This window comes from Chrysochloris asiatica, unplaced genomic scaffold (assembly GCF_000296735.1).
Source record: "Chrysochloris asiatica unplaced genomic scaffold, ChrAsi1.0 scaffold00051, whole genome shotgun sequence".
In the NCBI taxonomy this organism is placed as follows: Eukaryota; Metazoa; Chordata; class Mammalia; order Afrosoricida; family Chrysochloridae; genus Chrysochloris; species Chrysochloris asiatica.
In genome coordinates this window covers 14981080-15007822 of record NW_006408569.1, presented here as the reverse complement: position 1 = coordinate 15007822, position 26743 = coordinate 14981080, and the positions used below count along the sequence as shown (strand labels likewise).

Genomic DNA, 26743 nt, shown 5'->3' with positions numbered 1-26743 from the left:
TGCACAAGACCTTTTTTAAAGTGTTGAAGAACAAAAATGTCAGCTTGAGGACTAAGGTATGCCTGACCCAAGCCATGGTATTTTCAGTAACTTCATATGCATACGAAAGTTGGATAGTAAGGTAGACCATAGATGTATTAATGCATTTGAGTTATGGTGTTGGAGGAGAATATTGAAAGTGCCATGGGCTGCCAAAAGAACCAACAGATCTGTGTTGGAAGAAGTGTAGCCAGAATGCTCCGTGGAGGCCAAGATGGCCAAACTTCGTCTCTCATACTTCGGACATATGTCAGGAAGGACCAGTCACTGGAGAAGGATGTCAAGTTTGGTAAGGTGGAGGGTCAGAGAAAGAGAGGAAGAAGACCCCCCAGCGAGATAGATTGGCCAAGTGGTAGCATCAATGGGCTCAAGCGTGGCAACAATAGTGAGGTGGTTCCCAGGACCGGGCAGTGTTTCGTTCTGCTGTGCATAAGGTCGCTATGAGTTGGCACTAAATCGATGACATCTAACAACAACAACAAATATTTCTGTTAAAGTTTAGGAAATAAGTATGGGTTGATCAGTGTATTTGTTTTATCTGACTAGAAAAATATAACGTATGTCCTATTGCATGTTGCTCACACACATACCTGTTTATCATACTGCTTGCATGTTCCTTTGATGCTGAAAGCTCTGCCACCACTATTTAGACTAATAGCAGGGCCACTTATGATGGATAGATTTCAGTGGAGCTTCCAGACTATGAAACTGGACCTAGCAATATACTTCTGAATAAATTTCCCAGTAAAAACTTTACGGATAGCAGGGTAACATTGTCTGTCTGTGATATAGTGCTGGAAGATGTGCTTCAAAGCTTACATGTTGGAAAGCACTCAAAATGCAGTTGGGGAAGAGCTGTCTTTTGAAAATACAATCACCATTAATGACATGGGTAGAGTTAAAGTTGCCCTTAATGACATGGGTGGAATAAAGCGTTTGAGACTTTCATTTGCTCATTTGGTGAAAGTCAAAATGAGACTAAACTGTTGCAAGCAACCATTCATAATTGGAACATGGAATGTATCGGTTATGAATCAAGTAAAATTAAAAGGTGTTGAAATGAAATAAAAATACTTAACAATCGATATCCTGGGCTGAAATATATTGGTATTGGCCATTTTGGATGCGATAATCATATGATTTATTATTCCAGAAATGACAGATTGATTAGTCATAAAGAGCATTTTAAGATCTGTCTTGAAATGCAATGCTGTTTGTGATAGGATAATATCCATATGCCTACAAGGAAGACCAGTTGGCATGACTATTAATGCACCAACCACTAAACCTACTGATGAAGACATAGAAGAACTCTTCCAGATTCTTCAGTCTAAAATTGATCAAATATAATTAATATGCATTGATAATTATTGGTGATTGGGATATGTGAGGGTTGGAAACCAATAGGGACAGAGCGCTTTTTGGGAAATGTGTTGGTGATCGATAATGAAACTGGAGAGCTGAGAGCACATGATAGAATTTCACAAGAACTTACTGTAAATACCATTTCTAACAACATAAAAGGCAAGTATACACTTGGACTTTACCAAATGGATGCCACTGGAAGCAAATTGACTACATCTATGGGAAGAGATGATTGAGAAGCTCAGTATCATTTGCCAAAACAAAATCACGAGTATACTGTGCAACAGACCATCAAAACTGGACCAGTAAGCATCATCATGATAAACAGAGAAAACATTGTATTAGTCAATGATTTCATTTTACTTCCATGCAAAAATCAGTGCCCATAGAAGCAGCAGCTGAGAAATATTTGGGCAAATTTGCTGCAAAAGGTATCTTTGAAGTGCTCAAAAAGAAAGATATCACTTTGAGGACTAAGGTGTGGTTTACTCAAGCCATGGTATTTTCAGTTGCCTCATATGCATGTGAAGAATTAATCTTTGATTTATGGTACTGGTGCAGAACGTTAAGTATACCATGGAATGCCAGGGATAGGAACACATTTATCTTGGAAGAAGTACAGCTAGAACGTTCCTTGGAAGCTAAGATGGCAAGAGTTTGTCTCACATACTTGGAAGATATTATGCTTATAAAGTGGTAGTGATGGTGTCACGTGGAGTTGCTTCTGACTTATAGTGACCTTGTATGGGGTTTCCGAGGCTGTAAATCTTTATGTGAGCAGAAAGCATCTTTCCCCCGTGGAGTGACTGGTAGTTTTAAAGTGGTGAACAAGATGGATTGATTGTGGCTGCAACAATCGGTCCAAACATAGAAATGAGTGTGAGGCTGGCACACATACACTCAATAGTACCTATGAGTTAGAAATAATTCCAGAGTTACTATTTCACTGTAGGTAGTGTGGTCACTGTTTGCTGAGTCTATGTACCTTAGTTATAATGATAAAGTTTTCCTTTGCAGCATTTGGATGCCTTATTGCGACAGATCCGAAATATAGTAGAGAAGCACACAGATACAGATGTTTTGGAAGCATGTTCTAAAACTTACCATGCACTCTGTAATGAAGAGTTCACAATCTTCAACCGAGTAGATATTTCAAGAAGTCAGCTTATAGATGAATTGGCAGATAAATTTAACCGACTTCTTGAAGATTTTCTACAAGAGGTATGTCTTAAAATTATTGTCTCTTGGGCCTTTCCCTTACAGTAACCTAATTAGTTACTCAAGTGTTAGTCCTGATAAAAGGTCTAGCAGTTTGTTGAAAAGATGTTTTAGGATTTTCATTCTGTGACTCTTCATGACTCCTTCACCGAAATAGAAAGGTGGTATAATTGTTTGATTTGGAGAAGGTGAAAGCAAATCTAATATCATTCCTGTTTTTTGGTGGTGTTTGGGCAGGGTGAGTTGAGGGGTTGATTTAAGGAAATGAATTTAGTAGTAAACTAGTGTTAGTTGAATCAAATGCTTTTAGAGAAGAGGGTGTTAATGGATCAGAAAAGTAATCTTATATTTTGGCTATGTAGGCTCAAAAAGTAGGAATTTCCTGAATGTTTTGGTAGTATTGGTGAGGAAAAGTCCATTATAGTCTTTCTTTTTTTTTTTTTAAATAAAGCCTTGAGAAATTGCTATTAATATCCCCTGTTGCTTTTGGCATTTCATGTACCATTTCACTGTACCAGGAGGGTTATTTAGTGCATAATGCTCAGTTTAGTGCATAATGCTAGTAGGTTTTTATATTTTAATTAATTTCAACAAATGGTTCATAATTCTGAGATTCATGCATATTACATCCCCATATCACTTTAGTTATTAATACATAAAATCATACATACAAACTTTATAAAGTCCAGTTTTTTTATTTTAACAATTACTTCTTTGTCTTTCATTTCTTTGAATAATACCATTGCACACTAATAGGACTTTTGTTGTAATATATTGATGTGCAATTATATAGTTGGTTCTGACTGATAGTGACACTGCTTAGGGTTTCTGAGGCTGTAAATCTTTACGGAAGCAGAAAGCCTCATCTTTCTCCTGTGGAACTCCTGGTGATTTTGAACTGCAGACCGTAAGGTTACCAGCCCAACTTGTAACCATTACGCTACCAGAGCTCCTTAAATATGACTAACATAAGTTAATTTAAAATCACAAGGTATAGCTTATTAATTAAGTTTACTTACTTTGTGGTAAAGTTAAAACCTAAAAACAAGGAAATGTTTTTGAAAGACCTGGAGTTTCATATGTAAATTCAGTAATATTGTGAGAATTGTGTAAATTTTATGTAATAAGACTTGTATGTCAACAAATACTGATATCAAAATGATTGACTTATCTCGTATTCATTCAGAGGTTATTTTTTTATTCACCATTTACTTTTGATTGCTCTGTTACATACTTATACTATAGAGTTGATGTGAATTGAAATTGACTTGATGAATAGGTATTTGAATCTGATATCACAAGGATAGCATATTTGTTTTGTTTTTCTCTTTTGGACTTATTTTGCTTTAAATGTGGCCAGATCATTCCATTCAATGAAATGGTTAATTTGTTGTTTAAAAATTAAGCCACTATTTATTTTTCAAGGTGGTACCACCATTTTGATAGCCTAGAGTTTTTCACTTCAGAGGTTCATGATGTTCAGCATTGCAAAATTAATATTTTAATAGGGTGAGGAACCTGATGAAGATGATGCATATCAGGTATTATCAACACTGAAGAGGATCACTGCTTTTCATAAGTACGTTTAATCTTAACATTTCTGATTTCTAAAATTGGGGCAGAGTAAAATTAAACATTTTTTGGTATGATATGAACATTTTGTGCTTTCACTATAAGATTTGTTGTGTCATAGATTTCTTAAGCTTTTAAGAAAAATGAATTTGTAGAATGTTTTGAATCGGGAATGGCTGATAACTTTTCTTTTAACATACTTTAAGAAGAGATTTATTTGGTGATAAAGGGGCATGTTAAAATGTTACTATTCTGTGGGCTTCAACAAGTGCAAGGTAAAATGGATTTAAAACATACTGGCATTTTTCACAAACTTTCTCAGGTCCCCTTATATATTTACTTGAGTAGCCCTTTGTTAACACTGAGGTTCTAAACAATTTTGTAGAAACTTAGCATTTTAAAAGAACTGAATTATTTTTTTTACAGTGCCCATGATCTTTCCAAATGGGATTTGTTTGCTTGTAATTACAAACTATTGAAAACCGGAATTGAGAATGGAGACATGCCTGAGCAGGTTTTTATTAATTTACAATTTGCATATTTATCTTTGAATAAGTCATTTTGTGAGTTTTTTATTTTAACTGTGTTTTTAAAATTCTTTTTACAGATTGTTATTCATGCACTGCAGTGTACTCACTATGTAATCCTTTGGCAGTTGGCAAAGATAACTGAAAGCAGCTCCACAAAGGTTTGTGGTGGCTCAGTGGTATTTTTTTAAAGACAGATATCATTAACTGTTGTTGACAGTTGCATACATTTAATGAATGGAAATTTTTCCTCATTTTTAATCTTTTTATAACTATATGATTTTTAAAAATAGTCCTGTTTGGAGTTTGATGTATAATCAGTAAAAGAAAATGAATGTGGTTTGTGCAGTTATGGTTTTAAATTACAAGTTACTTTTTATATTTGAAAGTGGTATGCATGTATGTATGTATGTATATATGTGTGTGTGTGTGTGTGTGTGTATGTATGTATAGTTTTTTTCATATTGTTTGCCAAAGTATTGGGAACAATTAGAAAGATAGCTTTTGTAGATATGACCAAGAGGCTTTAAAACAAACATACACCTATTGGATTACATCACCTGAAGATCACAAGCCTGTTGTCCCAGATCTCTTAATGCCTTGGTATTGTTGGGATCACTTTGTTCATATTGAAGATTTATCAACTAAGCTTGACAATTCATATTAAACCGTTCCCTGATTAGGTATTATGTGCCAGGCGTACTAGATTAAATCATAGAACTTTCAAATTTCATCCACAGTGGTAATCCTTTAGTAATTGAATTAAACAGTGCTGCCTTTTATATTTGTGAATAGGAAGCTTTAGCATTGTACTTGTAGTAAGTGATAATGCCTTAAAATATTGTGTGAGATTCTTTAAAAAATATTACTCAGTTTCTAGGAGTTATAGAATTAGTTGATCATAGGCATTTTTTTTTAGCAGGTAGTCTTTATGTCTGTTTTACATAGATCCTTTGAAGCGTTTTAAAAGCTTAGACTTTTTCTGTTTTTAAAATATGCTGTTATATCTACAAATTGATTTTTCCCTTGAAAATCAATGTGTCTTTGTAATTTTAAGTAGTGTACATTTTGTCAAATACGTTTCGTTAAAAAAACTTTTAAAATAGAAGTTTAGTTAACTAAATAGCAAAAGCATGTAAGAACAGTTTGACTATATTAGCATTTATGAATGATTACCTAAACTTTGGAGTCCTCATGTGGTGCTGTATGATAAGCACTAGAACACAAGATTAGTTTGAACTTCAAGGTTGGAGGTTCAAACTCACCAGCCTCTCCTTGGAAACCCTATACAGAATCGCTCTGGGTTGGAACCAACTCAACAGCACTTAACAACAAACTTAAGTTTTGGAATTATTGGGTCAAAGATTAAAATGGGGAAATACCCTATTTTTAATAGTGGGAAAATGGTAAAAAAAAAAAGATGTTAATAGAATAAAATATTATTTATGGTGATGCTTCATTGAGTTCTCTTCACCAAATGGGATCTCCACATTAAACCTATTTATATTTAATTGGAAGGAGCTCTGGTAGCATAGTGGTTTCGAATCGGGCTGCAAATTGCAAGGTCAGCAGTTTGAAACTACCAGCTGTTCTGTGGGAGAAAGATGAGGCTTTCTGCTCCCATAAAGATTTACAGCCTTGGAAACCCTGTACAGGGTCGTTATGAGTCAGAACCGACTCCACAGCACATAACAACAACAACAATATTTAATTGGACTGTTACATATGTTGTCATTTTTGTTCTTGTTAAGTGACGTTGAGTCAGTTCCAACTCATAGCAACCCTGATTAGTGTTTCCGAGGAACAGCTCAGCTGGTGGGTTTCAACTGCCGACCTTGTGGTTCAAACCGATGTTGCAGTCCAATACTTTATCCTATAGCACCATATGAGGGTGTTTCAAAAAGTTCTGTGAAAAATGTGATTAAAAAATACTGGAATTTCCCCATGAACTTTTTGAAGCCCCCTTGTAAACCAAATAGGTACTTATTATCGGATGACATATGCAATATTAGAAGATGAGTAATAGGTAGGTTTTACCTCAAATTGATCTTCATGTCATGATTATCATTAAATATATTGATCTATTAGTTTTCCAAGGAGCTACTGGTAGGTTTGAACTGCCAACCTTGTAGCTCAAACTGACCTTGCAGTCTAGTGCATTATTCTGTAGCACCACACCAGGACTCCTAGCTATGTACAGTGGTGGTGTTGATGTGCCATGGAGTCCATTCTGACTCATAGCGACCCTGTACAGGGTTTCCGAGGCTATAAATCTTTATAGGAGCAGAAAGCCTCATCTTTCTCTCACAGAGCAGCTGTTAGTTTCAAACTGCTGAACTTGAGGATAGCAGCCTGATACATAACTATGCTACTAGAGCTATATATAGTCACATGGTTTTTCTCATTCTGAAGGTTCCTATTTTTAAGACTGCAATTTGGATGAGATTTCTTCTTTAACACCTCCGCAACCAGTCCACTCCCTCCCCCCAAAGTCTAATATGTTGTTGGTTTTGCTTTTATATGTTTGTTGGGGGTGCTGGGATGTAAATTATAAATATGAAATCTTAAACCTAGTGAATTAATAAAGGTTAATATATCAATATTTTCTGTAATTTAAAATGTAAAGAAATACTGAATGATTTGTTTATGCTGTATTTAAAATTTTGAATTTTATCAAGGAGGACTTGCTGCGTTTAAAGAAACAAATGAGAGTATTTTGCCAGATATGTCAGCATTACCTTACCAACGTGAATACTACTGTTAAGGAGCAGGTTAGTAATTATTGTAATTTTTTTTTTTTTTTTTTGTAAGCAACCCTCATGATATCTAAACTTCAATTATTGTTAAGTTCAATTAAGTCAGTTCCAACTTATAACAACCCTGTATAGTGTTTTCCAAGGAACAGCTGGTAGGGTTGAACTTCCGACCTTTTAGTTAACATCCCAGTGCTTATTCTACAGTGTCACACTAAGACCAAATCTGAACTTTTATAGTAAGATTTTGAAAAGTTAAAGCATGTTGTATCTGCTGATATATGTATGTATGTACTATGCTCAAAAAGTGGAGTCCTGGTGTGGCGATGTGGGTTAATGCACTGGACTGCAAAGTTGTTTGAACTGCAACAGTAACAATGTTCAAAAAAGTAGATCAATGTATCATATTGTTGTTGTTGTTAAGTGCCATCCATTCAGTTCTGACCCATTGCAACCCTGTTTAGGGTTTCCAAGGAGCAGCTGGTGAGCTTAAACCACCAACCTGGTTGTTCAAATGACTTTACAGTCCAGCGCATTAACCCACAGTGCCACACCAGAACTTCAATACATCATATTACATATAATAAAAATGATATGTTACTGTCATATGGCATTTATAATTATATCAATTGTTACCTATGCATTGGAGTTATACTATAGTGTTGTTTTTTTATGGCACACTTGATAAACGGACCCATTTAAAACAAATGAGTTGTATAAAATTAACACAAATTATTACTCCTGAAAGCAGTAAGAATTACCGTGTGAGAAAAGGACAATGAGGTTTTGTTATTTCTGAATATATCAGTCATTGATATTCTTCCCATTGTCCCTATCTATCCTTATTAAATGAATTTGTTTACCTTGTATGAAATAAGAATTTTTAATCACTTACCTGCTTTCAGAGTTTCACTCTTTGATGGCATAGTCCTCTATGATTCCATTACTATTCATTCTGATATTAGATTGTTACTTGGTACCGTATCTATTTTTCCCATTTGTTAAATGAAACCAGATCCTGTTCAGTTCTAATTCCCTCATTTATAGGATTGACCTTTGTTTAACACATGATTTTTAGTGTTTCAATGTAGAATATGTTTTGATAAGCATTGATGTTGTTAAGTGCTGTCCAGTTGGTTCCGACTCATATTGACCCTGTATAAGTTTCTGAGAGCGACTGGTGAGCTTGAACTGCTGACCTTGCAGTTCAGACCAACCTTGTAGTCCAGTGCATTACCCACAGCGCCGCACCAGGACTCCTGATAAGCTTTATAGTATAAGAAATATTGTATGGTATAGTCAGACTGCTTATTGAGGCTTCAAGGGTTTTTTCCCATTACACCTGACTCAGTATAAATAGTTTTCTTGAGTGGTATGCTGGCTGCTGTTTATTTTAACTTTATGGTACATTTTATTTGTGATGGCACGAAGAAAATTGCTTAAATATAGCCAATTCCTGCATGTCAGTTATCTTCATTTTGTTTATTTTTTTTCTTAAAAGCTTTTATTGTGAATTGACTGTTAGTTTACATGGCAGAACATCGGTTTTGCACTCAACCAATTGTATTTTGTTTCATTGCAATGATTACAATCCCCTCCATGCGCCGTCATTTAACAGTACTTGCCTCTATTCCCTCTTTATGTTGTTGTTGTACATAAAAACGCACAAGAATATATAACCATTAAAGCAACCAAGGGACACATTTTGCAATCCAGCCTCCTGGCCCCCAGCATACAGTCTTTCTCTTTACATGAGTCTAGCGTTCTCAGCTGCTCTATCATGCCATCACCTCTGGCTCCATCTCTGGTGTTGCTGCTTCTTTGGATAAGGTCCCATGTTTTGCTCATGCTCTTTCTTCTCCCTTGAGTCCTCTGTTCCTGGAATGTAAGATTAACTACCCCCCCCCCTTTTTTTTTTAACACATATTCTACCTTTGCACTTGTGACAATCACAGTTAGTCATGATATCAATTACTATTGAATCAAAAGAATCCTATCCCCAACTCCTTTCACCAGATCCGTCTAGACAAGATGAAAACTATTCAGTGGAGAGTTTACCCCCTCCCCCAACTCTGAAACTAAACTCCCTCTTGAAAACTTGTAATCCAGCCACTTCGTGTCTATATAGCCACCCCAATTTAGGTAGCCAATGTCTGAGTTGCCCATTCATATCTACCCTGTGTGCTAAGATCCTTGATATGAAGACTCCTTCACTCTTGGTTGGTATTTTCAGCAACTACATCCATAAACAAAGGTTGAGTTCATCAAATTGTAGCAATTTACACTTTCTTCCTTTATCAAACTTCTTTATCTTCCTCTAGTCGAGTTTGATCATCAAGTCATTGAAGCTAGGTCAAATGGGTGTTCTTGAGCACCTCCCCCCACTTCATATCAGCTGGTTGCTTTACTCTCAGCCACCTCTATCTCCTAGTGCTATGGACTAGTGTCCATGGACTCAGGGTTCCCAAATCTCTCCAAACTTCAGACCAACCAGCTAGCCCTTCCTCTTCTCTCTTTCATCTCAAGATCAATAAGAGTCTGTGGAGCATGGTCAAATTCAGCGTATATCTTCACTACTGCCTTTTCTCCACTTCCACATACACGTAGACCAGTGTTTTCACCAGTGAGCTTACAAGTATGCTCATTTGTACCCTTGAAAGGAAATTTGTCTAGAAGATCTCTTAAATTCATTTTCAAATACCAAGACTTATTTTTTTTAAACGTCTTTAAACCCATACCAAACACTCTCCTCTTCTCCTTCCTAACTCTGTCATCCCACTCATATATACATACTTGTATGTATATGTTATTGTTGTGTCATCAAGTTGGTTCCAACAAATAGCGACCCTGTATAGGGTTTCCGAGGAGCGGCTGGTGAGCTTGAACCAAAGATAACAAATGACTAGAATCCAGTCACTGAATTTTTTATCTTCCTTTCAAAGGTGTGAAGTATATTGCTATGTGTATTACTGCGAAATTATTTTTTATTTTAAGCGTATAGTTTTGAACTGTGGCAGTAAGTTATATGAGACTTTTAATTTTCATCTCTACAATTCAGATGAAAGCAATAACATTTCTGAAGATAGTGCATTGAGTTTATACAGTTAAACTTCCTTTAATGTTTTATGAGAAATAATGCAGTGTTCTAAACCTACTTCATGAAATATTTGTTATATTTATACTCATGCCACCAACATACTCAGATTGATATTACTTAATTATAATTCCTTATTAACTTGTGTTACCTCCTATATAATCTGCTGTTTAGGTTTTGAAGATGAATTATTTAATCATTCAACAGCCTGCATTTCAGTCTTCCTAATAGCTTCTTGTGTGGCACTATAGGGTAAGAACTGGACCGCAAGGTCAGTTTGAATAGCACAATCAGTGATTCAAACCCACCAATTGCTCCTTGGAAACTCTGTACAGGGTTGCTATGAGTTGGAACCAGTGTGAAGGCACTTATCCACAACAACAACAATAGCCTTAGAAATATGTCCTTGTCAACTCACTTGACCCTCTAGTTAACCTAATTAATTGTCATCATACTTTTTTTTTTGGTTTACAAAGTCTTGATTTTATTAAATTTAATCTGTGTCATACCATTTAGCTTTGGTCTTCACTGGCAGACATATTTTTCTGCAGCGTAATTAAAAGTAGTATTCAATCTGACATCATAAAATACAGAAATGCTATTAGTGATAAAGGCATAATATCTTTGATATTTCTGCAGGTAGGTCTAACAACTTACATTGTTTTTTCTGAGAATCAAATTTAATATAGAAACAAGATGTGTGATTTCAATACAAAGAACTTATGGTTAAAATGCCCAGTAGACCATCTCTCAAATAATAAATTTCTTCACATATTAAATGCTTCTTTTGGACATGAACTTGATTACACTCAGTTCATGACTACATCCTCAAACAGGCCACAAATGCAGACATTACTGTATAAAACAAGAGGCATATATGCCTTGTTGTTGTTAAGTGCCATTGAGTCGATTCCGACCCATAGAGACCCTATATAGAATTTCCAAGGAGCAGCTTATGAGCTTGAACCACCTACCTTACAGTTCAAATGGCATTGCAGCCCACAGCGCCACACCAGGACTCCTATATATGCCTTAGATGTGGGAAAATCATTCCTATGCTATGAGATTTGTGTAGTGCCAAGTTTATACTCTCATCCAGATACATCGTTAAGGAAATTCTTACATAATACATGGGAAACAAATACTGTAAAAACATTAGCGTCACATTAGTCGTCAAAAAGAGCATTTCAAGGTCTCTTTTTTTTTTTTTTTTAGTTTTTATTGTGAATTGAGTGATAGTTTACATGGGAGAACATCAGTTTTATACCATCATTTCATTGCAATGATTACAGTTTCCTCTGTGCTTCATCATTTACAGTATTTGCTTCTGTTCCCTCTGGTTTTATTATCTGGTGTGTGTGTGTTCAGGGAATGGAGATGTACATAAAAATACTCAGGAATATATAATAATTTAAACAACCAAAGGGCACACTGCTTTTTACCATACTTTACAACTTACATTATCAGTTTGTGTATTGAAAAAGTTATTATAAACTCAGATTATCTTGAAAGGTGTGAATTATGACTATAGCAGTAAAATGAATGTGGAAGACAGTTAAGAGACAAAAAAGTGAAGTGAATAAATAAATGTGATTAGTTCCAAAAAGAGAGATCTGCTCTGTGCTCTGTTACAATCTGTCTTTCCATCAATAGTCTTCCCTTTTAAATTGATGAGTTTGTGACCTAGAAGTTATATTTTCATTAACCATCTTAGCAGATAATTAACATTTTCCATTTACCTTCTGACTAATCTTACCCAAATTGCACTCTGTTTAAACTCCTGGCATGAGTTTTAATCAATCTTTATGCTTAAGCTTCTTGAGATAATAATTGCAGCCTAATGTTTATTATGATACTATCAGGTTGACCTGGTGAGTACTGAATAGGCCACATCTGGTTATGTTTTTTTGTTTCTCTACTTAATCACTGCAACATGTTTGCAGTATGATTGTTATAAATGTAGTATAGACTTCTTAATCTCTCTTTTTTTCTATACTCATTTCTTTGAGCATAAGGGTTTTGTTTCCCATTCCCATTGAGCAAAAAATGGTACTATGTTTATATATTAGTACCATTTATATATTAAGGAGCTCTGGTAGCGTAGTGGTTACAAATCGGGCTGCGAACCTTAAGGTCAGTGGTTCGAAACTACCAGTCGCTCTGTGGGAGAAAGATGAGGCTTTCTACTCCCGTAAAGATTTACACCCTTGGAAACCCTGTACAGGGTCGCTATGGGTCGGACCCGACTCGATGGCACTTAACAATAACAACAACAATGTTGATATATTATTTCGTATTTGCATATGCATACCATGAAACATTGTGGTATATTACAGACAGTATGCAATTTGGAGTCAGAAAAACTGCAGTTTGAGTTCTAGGCCTACATTTTTGGGCAGTGTTAACATTGCAGATGTCAGTTAAAGTTACTGAAAATAAGTAAAATGCTCATGAAATTACTTTGTTAGCTTATAAAGCATTAGTTGAATTTTAAATATAGGAAGTTAGAGTATACTTTTATGTTAAATTTAAATTTCTTGGGACGGTTTGTAGTGAGAAGCCTTGGTTTATATCATGTTTTCTTTCTTTTTTTTTTTTACTAGGCTTTCACTATTCTATGTGACATTTTGATGATCTTCAGCCATCAGATTATGTCAGGAGGACGTGACATGTTAGAGCCATTAGTTTACACTCCTGATTCTTCATTGCAGTCTGAATTGCTCAGCTTTATTTTGGATCATGTCTTCATTGAACAGGATGATGATAGTAACAGTGCAGGTAAATTTTATTGTCAACTTTCATTAATTCTGTGTGTCTTACATAAATCAAATTTAAGTAACAAAAATGTAAAGTTAAATGCTAGTAGACATCTTTTTTGCTTAAAACATACAATACAGGCTCATGTTCTAGCACATTTGTATTAATTTCTTCAAATACTGGAAGACAATGTGGTATCACAGAGCAGACTTTGGAGTCAGAATCATGCTTCTTACTTGGTCTGAGCCTGTTTTTTAATTTGGAACTACTGTTCAGAAGTACTGTGAGGATTAATTAAACTTGAGTAAAGTGCATAGGTATTTAGTAGTTGCTCATTTCGAATGTACTCCCCTTTTCTCTTATTTGTTATTAATATCAATATTTAGGTATTATAAGGACTATAAAGTATTTCTTTACAATTGGACATTTTTGTTATATTAATATTACTAGCATTGATTTGGGGGTTATTAGACATTGTAGGACATTGTTATTTCTCTATATTAGGAAATGTTCAAAGCAAAGATAAACTTTTGAGGGAAAATGTAACACTAGCATGTGTATGAAGAGTCTTCAAAAAAGTCCTAGAAAAGATGTAATTAAATATACTAGAATATTTCCATAAATCTCTGAAGTCCTCTTGTATGCATGTACATAAAATTATAAATAAGTGAGAATTAGGATCTACACACACACACATCTAGACATCCCTTATAGGTTATTTGTAGGAATAAAGAACATTGTTCACAAGTACTAAAAGCCTATTCAGAACACAAATTTAGAAACCTTAAAGTATCCAAAACAGTTGTCTAGGGTCATTCACTCAAGTTCTGCTCCTCAATTCCCTTTAATGGTTTAGTCATCTTTGTTTTCCCCAAATTCATTTGCGGATTGGGTGTAATTACAGTACAGTGTGATAAGTGCCGTATTTTTCTCATCTAATAATGTGTTGTCTGTGTTAAAATTTCATGAAAAAGTTTGGTTGCAGTCCAAAAATTGATATAAAGTCAGGTTGGGTTTTGGGTTTTTTTCCCCTTTGCAACTACACTTTTAAAATGAAGTATTTCAGCCCTATGGCAATGTATAAAATATAGCAGATCTACATACTCCATCAACAATATTTGTTAAATGTCATTTTGTTTCAGATTTTTTTTAAGAAATATAGTTGCAAAGGAAATACTTGTGTCTTTTTCCCCAATTCCATTATTCTCCTTTCTTCCCTACAGAGAACTATTTTCCTAAATTTTGTTTTATTACACCTTGGCATTAAAACTTTCTTACTAGCCATCTATGTATCTATTCACAATATCTAATGTAATTTTCTGTTCTTAACATCTACAGAAATGGTATTGTGTGAAGTGTTTTATTTTGTTGAGTTGTTGACATGTGACTACAGTGTATCTTGCCTGCTGTATATGAGTTAACCACAAGTTATCTGCTTTCCTATTTGTGGACATTTAGACTATATCCAACTTCTCTCTTTGGGCACTTATATAAGAGCTTTTTTCCTGCATACCTAAGTAGATTAGATATAACATATGTGCATACCTTAAACCTGAGCACATGTTGCCAAATCATTCATCAAAGTAGTTGTGTTATTTTATCCTCCTACTATCAATATATGAGAGTTTCCATTACTTTTTGAAAATTTTTCTGTTGTGGTTCAGGTGAAAGTTTACAGAGCAAGTTCAACAATTTATACACAAATTGTTCCTTGACATTGGTTACATCCCCACAATGTGACAGTACTTTCCCTGTTCCCATGGTTGGGTTCACTATTTCCATTCACCCAGTTTTATTGCCCCTTCTTGTCTTGTTAAATCTACTTTTAGAAAAAGGATCCACTTTTCGGTCTGGTAGAGTTGATTGCTCTAAGAAGCATATTCCTCATTGGTGTTAATGTTCAGTTTCTAGGAGTTCTGGTGTGGTGCTGTGGGCTAATGTGTCAGAATGCAAAGTCATTTGAACTGCAAGGTTGGTGGTTCAAACTCACCAGCTGCTCCTTGGAAACCCTATACAGGGTCACTATGGGTCAGAATCGACTCGACAGCATTTAACAACACCATCTGTTGTTTGTAGTCCTAGTGTGGCAATGTGGGTTAATGCGCTGGACTGTAAGGTGGGCGGTTCAAGCTCACCAGCCACTCTTCAGAAACCCTATACAGGGTTGCTATGAGTCGGAACTGACTCGACAACATTTACCAACAACAGTATCAATTGTTTGACTAAAAGGTGATCTCTAGGAGTGGCCGCAGTTCTAAGTTGAAGGGTTGCTGAGGGCCATAGTCTCAAGGGCTCTTTCTATTAGTCCCTGTCAGACCAGTAATCTGATCTTTTTTATGAATTTGAATTTTGTTCTAATGTTTCTCCCATTCTTTTTAGTAACTATTATTGAGAACCTGGTTGGAGCTGGGAAATCATCATCTTCTGGTCTTAGACTATAGTGGAAGCTGTGGTTCATGTGGTCCACTAGTCCTTTGGCGTAATTATTTCCTGGAATCTTTGGTTTTCTGCACTCTCTGCTTCATACAAGTTGTAACTTAGATGGTCCAATAGTTGTAATTTAAGATCCCAGTTGGCTACTCACCAAAATATGTTGAACATTGTCTTTATGGACTTTGTTATATCAGTTGACCTAGATGTCCCTCGAGACTATGGTCCCTAACCTTCAAGCTTAGTATCTCACTCCTGAGTAATGACTGTGAGGTGTGGCTATGCCTTTGAGGTTTTCATGACTTTGTTCCTATATGTTCTGTTATATACATGGGTATGTTTGTACCATGTACAAATAAATATATAGGAATATTTCTGCCAAGCCTTGTATATGGCATGTGGGTTTGTGCCCATAGACCTTCCACCCTCTGCTATTTTGTATACCCTTGGTGTAATTTACTCTGTTAGCTGACTTCAGATTAGAATAAGCTCATTGCCATTGAGTCAGTTCCGACTCAGAGACACTGTAGGACAAAGTCAAACTGCTCCTTAAACAGTTTCTAAGCAGCTGGTATGTTACATTTTGTAATCTTACTGTTTATAGCCTAATGCTTAGCCCATCGTGCCACCAAGGCTCCCTTCAAATTAGAAGCCGACAGAAAAATAGGGAGTGCTTCTTTAGATAAGACACTGATAATACGTGCAATGATCACCTATATGTGTAAGGCCTTGTGTGTTAGAGAATAGATGGCTAATTTTTGATATATCAGGATGCAAAATGTCTATGGTGGGAAAAGTATATGCTTCTCATTTCAGAGTGCGACATTTAACAATGATTTGAAATAATATCATGTAGAAATCATCTATGATAATATCAGTCATTAAGAAAAGGATAACTTTTATGTATTTTGTATAATACTTTTAAAGAAATGATGTGTTTTTGTTTTACAAGCCTGCGTCTAGCATTCTAGAAAATGTCTGATAACATCAAACTTTTTTCTGATGGTCTACCTTAAGCAAATTCCTATTTTCAGAAGTTGGTTTAAACTTATTAGCAATTCTCAAAGTTTATCAGAGGTATTAATTAAAAAAAATAACTTGTTTAAAAGAACATTTTAACTTTCAGTTTTATTGTGTGCATTTTTTTTAATACTGAGAATTTTATATCTAAGAGCTTACATAATATGCGTAAGCTATTCACAAAAAAGGAGATAAAGCAAATGTTAATAAGTTCATACTGGTAAGCACAGGAATGGTAATTAATATGAAATAATGTTTAACAAGCAATTTCATTTGTCAAATATATCTAGAGGAAAATAGTTTACACAACGTTTTATGTAAAAAGTCTCATTAGAGTTTTATTTTCAAATAATTAGAAACATTGCTTTGTCAGTACTTTGAAGCTTCGATGAGACTTCTCTCATAGAAATAATAAGTCTGTCCTTTGAGAAATGAATATCAAGATTTCACATTCCATGTGTAAAAATATGTCGTGTTAACTTGTAAAGACAGGTTTCCAGGTCAGTCTAACAGAATATACTTACTGTCTAGAAAGGAAGAATGTGTCAGTTAAGAGGACTTGCGATAGGGTGGAATCAGCCTTGGGAGAAATAGTGTTTCTGAGTGTTGGCTACATCCAGGGACGAAGGAACATTGACCAACAGCGTTTGGATACACAAATCATATTGGCAAGCTCTTCCTGTTACGGAAGTAGATAAATGTGTTTAGGCCAGTGTAGCTTGACCTTAATAACCACCAATTCTTCTGACTTCATTTGTTCCCTTTCATTGTTTCCAGGCAATATTCTGATTATTTAGCTTCAAAGAAATTTCACCTATTGGAAAAAGTGGTGGGACATTCAATAAGATATTAAGAGTGATTAGGTTTGAATTTTATGTTTATATAGGTGATGGTGGTTGTGTGCCATTGAGTCACTTCTGCCTCATAGCGATCCTGTATAGGCTTATAGATTTATGGATAATTAAAGTTTTTATTTTAAATATCTTTTCCTTATTTTTCAAATTCTGAAATATAAGAGTGTTATATAGTGAGAACTAAAAAAATTTTGGTTGAAGAAAAGTACAGATGGCTTAATGTGTAGAACTCTTTTCCCAGATGGTCAGCAGGAGGATGAAGCCAGTAAAATTGAAGCTCTGCACAAGAGGAGAAATTTACTTGCAGCATTTTGTAAGCTAATTGTATTTACTGTGGTGGAGATGAATACAGCTGCAGATATCTTCAAGCAGTATATGAAGGTAAACTTGAGAAATGACAACTAGGCAGTTTTAAAATGCATAGATAATAATGTAGCACTTTGCCTTTTGCTATGCATTTTTTTAAAGAGTTAATTGTTTGTTACTATGAAAAATCGGATTTTTAAATCTTTAATATTTTCAGTAGAATTTCATCATGTTTCCCATGAACACCCCCACCCCCAGTTATCAGAATTATTGAGGTCTTTTGCATCTTGAATATTACAAGCTATCTTAACTGTCACTATTATAAATTATATTTGTGGTTTAGTTTAAGATGCCACTTCTGCTTGACATAGCATTCGAAAGTGCTGTTTTAGGGATCAGAAGAGCTGGATGGTAGTTTTGGCTTGGTCACTATATAGTTTCTGACCTTGAGTAACTCAATACTTTTTGTGACTTGAGTTTCTTTATCTGTTCCACTTTAATACCTTAGATTTCTTTTGGATCTGCAAGTGTGGTATGATTAAAAGTGAGCTTTTAATTTCATAAGCGTATGCAAAATTCTTTCATTTTTAAATAGCATTAAAGATGTTGCTAATTATACTAGTGGAATGTGTTTAAATATGGTTTGATTGTTTTTTTCCTTTTAACTCCTCTCAGGTAGAATCTTGAGATGAAAATGTAAATGTTTTTAAACCTTATTTTTCAAGAAATAAACAATATGTAATAAATTTGTCAAAAACCACTGAATCCTCTCTGTAATATTTTGCTACTTGAGAAAACTCTAGCACCATGATACAATTTGTAAATTACTTTAGAGCTTTGGAATAGTATTTTCTATTTTTAATTAAGGTTTTTCAAAAAGTCATTTAGCAAATATTAGATTTTCTCTATTAAAATCAATTTTACTGGCCATAAACTAAAAGCACACTGTTTGACTTTGAGTCTGTTGTGTCTAGTGGTGTTTTCGGTTAGTCCTCAGTGGTATTCACTTAAATATTTTCGACAGGCTCTTAAATTAGATAAAAATTCCATGCAGTGTATAATGCAAATAATTGTAATACATTTTCTTTAAATGCTATGTGCAGGATGTTAGTTTCTATAAGCCAAAGTGATAAAATTAGAAACTACATCTGAAGTACATAATACGAAGTACGTATTGAATTGTTGTTGTTGTCAAGTGCCATTGAGTCTAATACAACTCGTAGCGACCCTGTATAGGGTTTCTGAGGAGCGGCTGGTAAGTTTGAACTGCCGACCTTGCAGTTCAAACTGACCTTGCTGTCCTGCTGTCCAGTGCATTATCCTGCAGTGCCACACCAGGGCTCCACATATTAAATAGCAATGACTAAATTTCACATATATGAAAGTAACCCTTTTCACAATTAACACTTTGTGTTACTTGTGTACATCCACTTAATGTAATTGTTTTATTCTATGTGCTCCTTTACTTAAAATCAAGTCCTTAGATTAATTTGATGAGATCTTAACTGTTACTGCAGGAACTCTTAATATGCTTAAAAATGATCATAAAATGTCAGTGACATCTTTTGTGTCTTTTAAAGCATAGTTTCCCCCAAATCTGCCTCATGACAAGCTTACCTGACTAACCTAAAATTTGTATTATTTTTCAGTAGATTAAAACGATAAAGCTATGCTAATTTGTATGATTTTTTTTTCTAGTATTATAATGACTATGGAGATATCATCAAAGAAACAATGAGTAAAACAAGGCAGATAGACAAAATTCAATGTGCAAAGACACTTATTCTCAGTTTGCAACAGGTAAGACGTATTGAGAGTACTAACATTGATTATAATATGTAATCATTCACAAGGTAACTCTAGAAAACAGGACAAAAGGATACAATAGCTAATCTATAAAAATAGAAGTGCTATTATTTTTTTGCTTTTTCTGATAAGCAAGATTGATAAGACCTACAGCAGTGTGTAAGGTATAGAGAAAATAAATAAATACCTTCAGCAGTATGGATTGGTACAAACTTCCTAGTAGACTATTTGTTATGTTAATTTATTTAAAAATTTTAAATGTGTGTCCAATTTGGGGCAGCAGTTCTACTTTAAAAACTTCATCCAAGATTTGTAAAAAGAGGTGTATAAACTTGTAAATTGAAACACTGCTTTAAATAGCAAAAATTAGAAGTGTTCCAAATGTCCATCAGCAGGGTATTATATAAATGTACTTGTAACATACCTCTGTGATGACTGTTAATGTAGTACTTGAAAGTTAAAAAAAAAAAAAAAGTAATTGATAGCATAGATCAATAATCAAAAGTGCAAAGGTGAGGTAACTATATTTTATGGAAAAATTATGTGCTTACTTACACCAGTTGGAGAAGAAATTTGTGTCCCAAGCATAAAACCAAGTCTAAGTCTATTTCATTTTGACAAATTATCTTGAGATTTAGAAATGTAGATGTGAAAATTCCCATTTTCATTAGCAAATTTGAACAGTCTTTATTAGAAGGAATAAAATTTATTAAAATAATTGTTGCTTACTATAGAAAGTTTAGAAAATAAAGAAAATGGAAAAAATATACTTTGGAAATTTTTCACTTTGTTGTTGCCTTTAAAAATGTTAATAACCTTAATCTTATTATACCTATACAAAATCCTAGGCTTTATAAAATTAAATCACATTGAACATGCTATTTTGTAACTTAAATCTTTCATATTCATAAACTATAATTTCACATAATTACTTTCCTCAGCATTTTTACAGAATATGTAACATTTTATTTCAGAAATGTAGCATAACCTAATCAAGATTTTGATCTTGAGGTCTTTTCCAAATTTTTGTCATTATAAATAGCCCTAAAACAAATATTTCTGTACCCGTACATTGTGCATATATTTATAACTATCATCATTTTTTTTTAGGTAAAGTCCTCAATTAGAATTGCTTAGTCAAAAGACATGCCATTTCTAAAGACTTCACTACATAGTATCTTATCTCAGCATATGTTCCTAGCTACTCAAAATACTCAGTTCTCTGTATTCTTGACAGTAGTGAGCAGTATCTTTTGTAAAAACTTCATCAATTTAGTAGTTGAAAAAAAGAGTATTTTCTTTTGTTTGATTTATGATGAAAGTTGTTGAAGACTTACCACTTAAATATAAGTAGTAAGACTAGCAGAACATTGTTGTCTAATAATTTGGTGGGTTTTCTTTTTCTTTATGTGCTGTGTTGCTGTTGTTAGTATCATCGAGTCGGTTCCAATAGTAGTGACACTGTATAGGGTTCCCAAGGCTTCTAAAATCTTGTGGGAAGCAGAAAGTCTCATCTTTCTCCCATGGAACAGCTGATGGGTTCGAACTGTGGACCTTGTGGAATTCTTCCAAAACTAACTAGAGTTTCTAATGTCAACAAGCACTTATAGTCTGAAAGTGTGAAGTGTTACAGTTGTCATTCTTTGTATCTTATGTTTTTAAAAATACATGGTAGAAAATACAGTGTCATATTTATTGAGCTCTTAATATATTTTTAATAGAAACCATATATCCTAAAAGGTGTTCATAATCTTAGTTATTTTCAAAACTTTAATATGCTTTCTTTCTACCCAAACAGCTTTTTAATGAAATGATACAAGAAAATGGCTATAATTTTGATAGATCATCCCCAACATTCAGTGGCATAAAAGAGCTAGCTCGGCGTTTTGCTTTAACTTTTGGACTGGATCAGTTGAAAACCAGAGAAGCCATTGCAATGCTACACAAGTAATCTATGAATATTTTATTCAACACTATTACTTATTAATCATATTTTTAATCTAGCCTTTTAATTTGAGTAACCAGATTGATGCTTTATGATTTCATCATACATCTCTACTATATATTCTTTTATTGCATTTAAGAACCAGTTATAGCTCAATTAATAAATGAGTTGGTATTAAAACATCTTATTTAAGAAATTCTGTTTATATTAAAACCATAAAAAGTCTTTAATTATGTGATACAATGCAGACTATATTTATCAGATGTTAACAAAATACTCTTTGTTTTTGTCAGCATCTCACTAGTAAGTTGAAAAATCTTTGAAGTTTAATTCCTTTCTCTCAAGCTTTTCTCTTTCTGGTATTCTTTTCTTTTATTTTAAACTTTGCACTGTGCACTGAGCTCAAGCCTACAGAACAAACCATCAAATCATATTTCATTCAATGACTGCAGTCCCATCATGGAGTAGCAGCTAATCCCACTTCCTCCCCATCCCCATTCCACCCTCCCTTCCAACCCTAAATGCTCTTGCCTCACTCCCTAGGGACCTACAATTACATGGTTAGCACAACACACCCACCAGTGTTGTTGTGTGTCCCCCACTACCCTAACACACTGATACCCATCAACTACCTGGCTGAAAACTGAGCTGAGCCACAAGGGCAACTTTTCTGTTTTGCATTGACCTTTTCCATGGCTTTTGGCAACTTTCTAATTGTGTATTTTATTCCCTTCAGGAAAATTGGAAATCATGTGATTTTATTTTGGGCATATAACTTTGTGATCAATTATACTTTGGAAATGTGTATATAGGCATTTTAAAATCTTAACCAACATTTATATATTAATACCCTTGATCTCTTAATTGTCGATTAAAAACCCTTGCCTTTGGGAAAATCAAGAGGCTTGGACTTGCATTCATTGTAGGCTCCAGATTTATTAGCATTTCTTTCTCTCTCCTTCATAACTTAGTGATATCAATGTTAAATGTCTTCTTGTAAATATATTTCTGCTATTGCTTAAGTTGTTTTACTTAAGTGCTGTCGAGTCAGTTCCGACCCATAGCAACCCTGTATAGGGTTTCTGAGGAGCAGCTGGTGAGCTTGAACCGCCAACCTTGCCATTCCAACCGACTTTGCAGTCCAACACATTAACCCACAGCACCGCACCAGGACTCCACATTACCCAACTATAATCTACTCTCTCCTTTCAACTTACTCTAAAACTCTCAAATTCATTTATGTCTTTTAATACATTAGATGAAAAATTTTGGTGATATTTAAAGTCAGCACATGTAGATAATGGATTTAACAACACATGATTTTTTTAATGGAATTTTCTTTCACTCTCCAATTCTATCTGGATTCTTTTTACTCAGTTACAGTTTTGACAAAGAATAATTTTGGGTTCATATTCTATATTGTCACATAAATGTAGTTTAAAAGGGTCCTGAGTGGAGTGACTTTAAAATATTACTCTTACATCAGTTTAAAAAAAAAAAAAATCTCTGTTCTTTTTAAGTATAGCCCTCTGTGCTTGAAAAATTTTAGAAAATGCATTGATTGTATCATGACAGAATTGAGGTTATTTTCTGTTGGGGAGAAAATCAATAAAGAAAGAGTATTAATATTTATACCAAGCCATATTCGAATTGAAAGCTAGCCCTGTGATTCTGAAGGTTAGATGAACAGTTCATTGTTAGTGTATGTGTTTTTGTGTTTGTTTTGGTTTAAAGAATGCAACAGACTCATAGAATACATATTTATTTCTCATTTTCACAACGACAGTCTTTTTAATCTCTAATCCTTGGATTAAATATATGTCAAAAGAAAGATTGTAATAGTAGAAAGAAATTAGAGACATTTTCCTTCATAAGTAATACATTTTTTATGTTGTACTCCCTTAAATGTTAGTATTAATTTTTTTTCTTTGTAGAGATGGCATAGAATTTGCTTTTAAAGAACCTAATCCACAAGGGGAGAGCCACCCACCTTTAAATTTGGCATTTCTTGATGTTCTGAGTGAATTTTCTTCTAAACTTCTCCGACAAGACAAAAGAACTGTGTATGTATTTTTTGGAAATACTCTGTTTTGGAATTGCTGTGCTTTTATTTCTTTCTCCTTAAAGCACACAGATTAGAATTGTAGTTTTTAATGCATGAGAAACTTTGGGCTCCAACAAGTTTTCAGTTTAATGATTATAACTATATTTTGTGCGTAATACTCCATTTTAATTTTGTGAATTATTCTGGTATAGTTAATGGCTTAAATAATTTTTCTACTCTTATTTGCATTCTTAATTTGGAGGGAACATATAAAAGAGAGTAGGACTGAAGGTCCATCAGTAGCATCCTAGGTAGTCTCTACCTTAAGCTGTGACTTCATAGAAAGTTGAAGTTGCTATTTAGGTTTTTACTTTAATTATTCCTGTCGTCAACAGAAGACCGTTTACACAGGGTACGTTAGTTAGTCTCCTAAAATGAATGATAAGTGAGCTAAGCAAATGGACTTAAATTCCTATAAACTTGTGTACACCTTTCCTCCATTGTATGGATAACATCTTCTAGCTGGTAAATAGCATATTCGCATAAATCGTTGCTGTAGGTGTACGGGGTAAGGGAAAAAGAAGGGAGAAAAACTCCATAGGATTTATATGAAACTCTAATTTTGACAAAACTTATGTTTGCTGACAGAAATCAGAATAGTGGTTGTCTTCTGGGGTCATAGGAATGTTTTCTAACTTTATAGCTGTATGGGTTACATGGGTGTATTCATTTGCAAAACAGCCAACTGTGCTTTTTATCTCTTTGCATTTTGTCACATATAAATTTATCCCAATTAAAAATTGGATAGACACTAATTTGATGCAAATACAATGAAATCATTCTTGACAGTTAAGTGTTGTACGTTAATTATGAACTAGAGAACAGGATGAATTAGGCACTGTCCCTACCTGCAAAAAAGCTTCTGTCTAATGGAAATTATAGACTAGAACAAGTAAATACAATTTATCACCCAATTGAATAGCAAAAATAAAAAGTCTGATAGAACCAAGTATTGCCAAGGATGTAGTGTAATAGGAGCTATCTAGAAATATATAAGGATTTCCCTACTTCATGACTTGGCAATAACATTCATAGGTAGAGACCTAGAGAAATTCTTGGACATGTGCACTAGGATGTCCATAAAAGAATGTCCCTGCTGTATTTGAATAGGGAAAACCTCAAAAACAACGTACATGTATTACAACTGGAAAATGGATCAATAGCTTGATAATGCAATGGAATACCATACAATAATCCAAATGGAAGAACTGAAAACTACATATGTCTATGTGGCTAAATTTAAAAACCTAAACTCAAAGTATAAGTATGCTATGATGTTTACAGATACATAAATCCATATTAAATGCTTGTAAATATGCCTAGTGATGAAAATCACCAAATTTCAGGTTTTAGTAGTAAGTAGCTTTTGTGGAGAGGGAAGACATGAAAAGAGGGGGATAGCTTTAACAAAGGCAAGGCTACTTATCTATAATGTTCTATTAAGCTGTGTGGTAAGACACAGTTCTAAATCTCTTTGCCATTGAGTATATTTTGTATCAAGCTCCTTATCTTGCCTTAGACTGGGAATAGTTGTCAGACTGGTAGATATCTAGTCTACAGCCCACACTTAAGAAGCGCTATTCTCTGCTACTTATAACTGAAGTATATCATGATTAAAAAATAAATAACTGAATAACTTCCACAAAATTTTTTTGTTTTATTTTGGTGGTGGTTTTGTGTGCTGTAGGGTTGGTTTCAACTCAGAGCAACCCTGTATAGGGTTTCTGAGAGTGGGTGGTGGATGTGAACTGATGACCTTGTGGTTAAAATCCCATTTATCCTGTAACCCTGGTGTGCCAGGGATCATTGTGACCGATACGTTGTTGTTATTCTTAACGTGCTGTTGAGTAGGTTCTGACGCATAGCAATCTTGTATAGGGTTTCCTAGGAGCAGCTGGTGAGTGTGAACTGCCGACCTTGTAGTTCAAACTGACTTTGCAGTCCAGTGCATTAACCCACAGTGCCACTCCAGGACTAAACTGACATAGTCTATCCATTATTTTTAATGCTGTTCAAAATTAGTCAATGTAATCTAGATGGATTGAAATTGTTGTTGTTGTTGTTAAGTGCCGTCGAGTCGATTCCGACCCATAGCGACCCTGAAATTAGTTGTTATAAATTATGAGTACAGATATTTGAGGTGTGTTTTGCTGTTAATTGAGAAATTTTCATGTATTGGATGTATGATTTAACCAATGAATTCACTAAACTTAGTGTCAGATGCTTGGAATTTGAATCATGGGGGTTATGTTGCTTAGTTGTGACCTTGTACATAAAACGATGGGGTTTTTTTGTCTGATTCGGCTCACCTGTAAAATGGGAAGAGTGCCTCCCTCATGGGATTGTAGGAATAAAGTTTAAACAGCCCGAGAAAATTTTGATTATAAAACTTTTGCATGAGCCATAGAATCCTTGTGATAGTTGGAGCCAAGGGCAAATTTATAATTTCCATTAGGCCAGAGCTTTTTTGCAGGTGTGGACCATGTCTAAGTCATCCTTTTCTCTAGCCATAGATAGCATGCAATACATACTAAGCTTTACTGCCGTGAATTATTACATTTGCTCTAACAGTTTTGGTAGACACAAAATTACCCCAGTGTTGTGATGAGGTTAAAATTGAATGATAAAGTAACATAATATGCTTATGTTAAAGACAAGTTTAATATGTCCATGTTCACACAACTGAAAGTCGGTAGAACTAGGACTAGAATCCAAGTTGTTTGACTTCAAATCCAGTGCTCTTTTCAGAAGTATGACTCAGCTTTGTTCTCTTATAGTAGACATCTTTGAGGTTTAATTAGAGAAAATAAAAAAAAAAATTAAGCTTTCAATTTTACAATATACTTTTGGGGGGAAGTATAGGTTTTCAGCCATTATTATGTTTAATAATTATTTTCTTTGCTTTTTGTTTAATTCTAATGAAATCACCAAATATATACCTTGCAATATTTAT

General features: G+C 34.3%; 1 protein-coding gene across 3 annotated transcripts in view; it reads left to right on the top strand.

The window, feature by feature from the left end:
• STAG2 (stromal antigen 2) overlaps positions 1–26743 on the top strand; it is a 210761-nt gene that overhangs the window by 169406 nt on the left and 14612 nt on the right. For all 3 annotated transcript variants that reach the window (XM_006862849.1, XM_006862848.1, XM_006862847.1), the window contains 10 exons: positions 2422–2625; positions 4131–4201; positions 4621–4708; positions 4802–4882; positions 7400–7492; positions 13172–13346; positions 17871–18010; positions 19634–19735; positions 21540–21688; positions 23621–23749. In XM_006862849.1, coding sequence (XP_006862911.1) covers positions 2422–2625; positions 4131–4201; positions 4621–4708; positions 4802–4882; positions 7400–7492; positions 13172–13346; positions 17871–18010; positions 19634–19735; positions 21540–21688; positions 23621–23749 — 1232 coding nt within the window. The remainder of the gene's footprint in view (positions 1–2421; positions 2626–4130; positions 4202–4620; positions 4709–4801; positions 4883–7399; positions 7493–13171; positions 13347–17870; positions 18011–19633; positions 19736–21539; positions 21689–23620; positions 23750–26743) is intronic.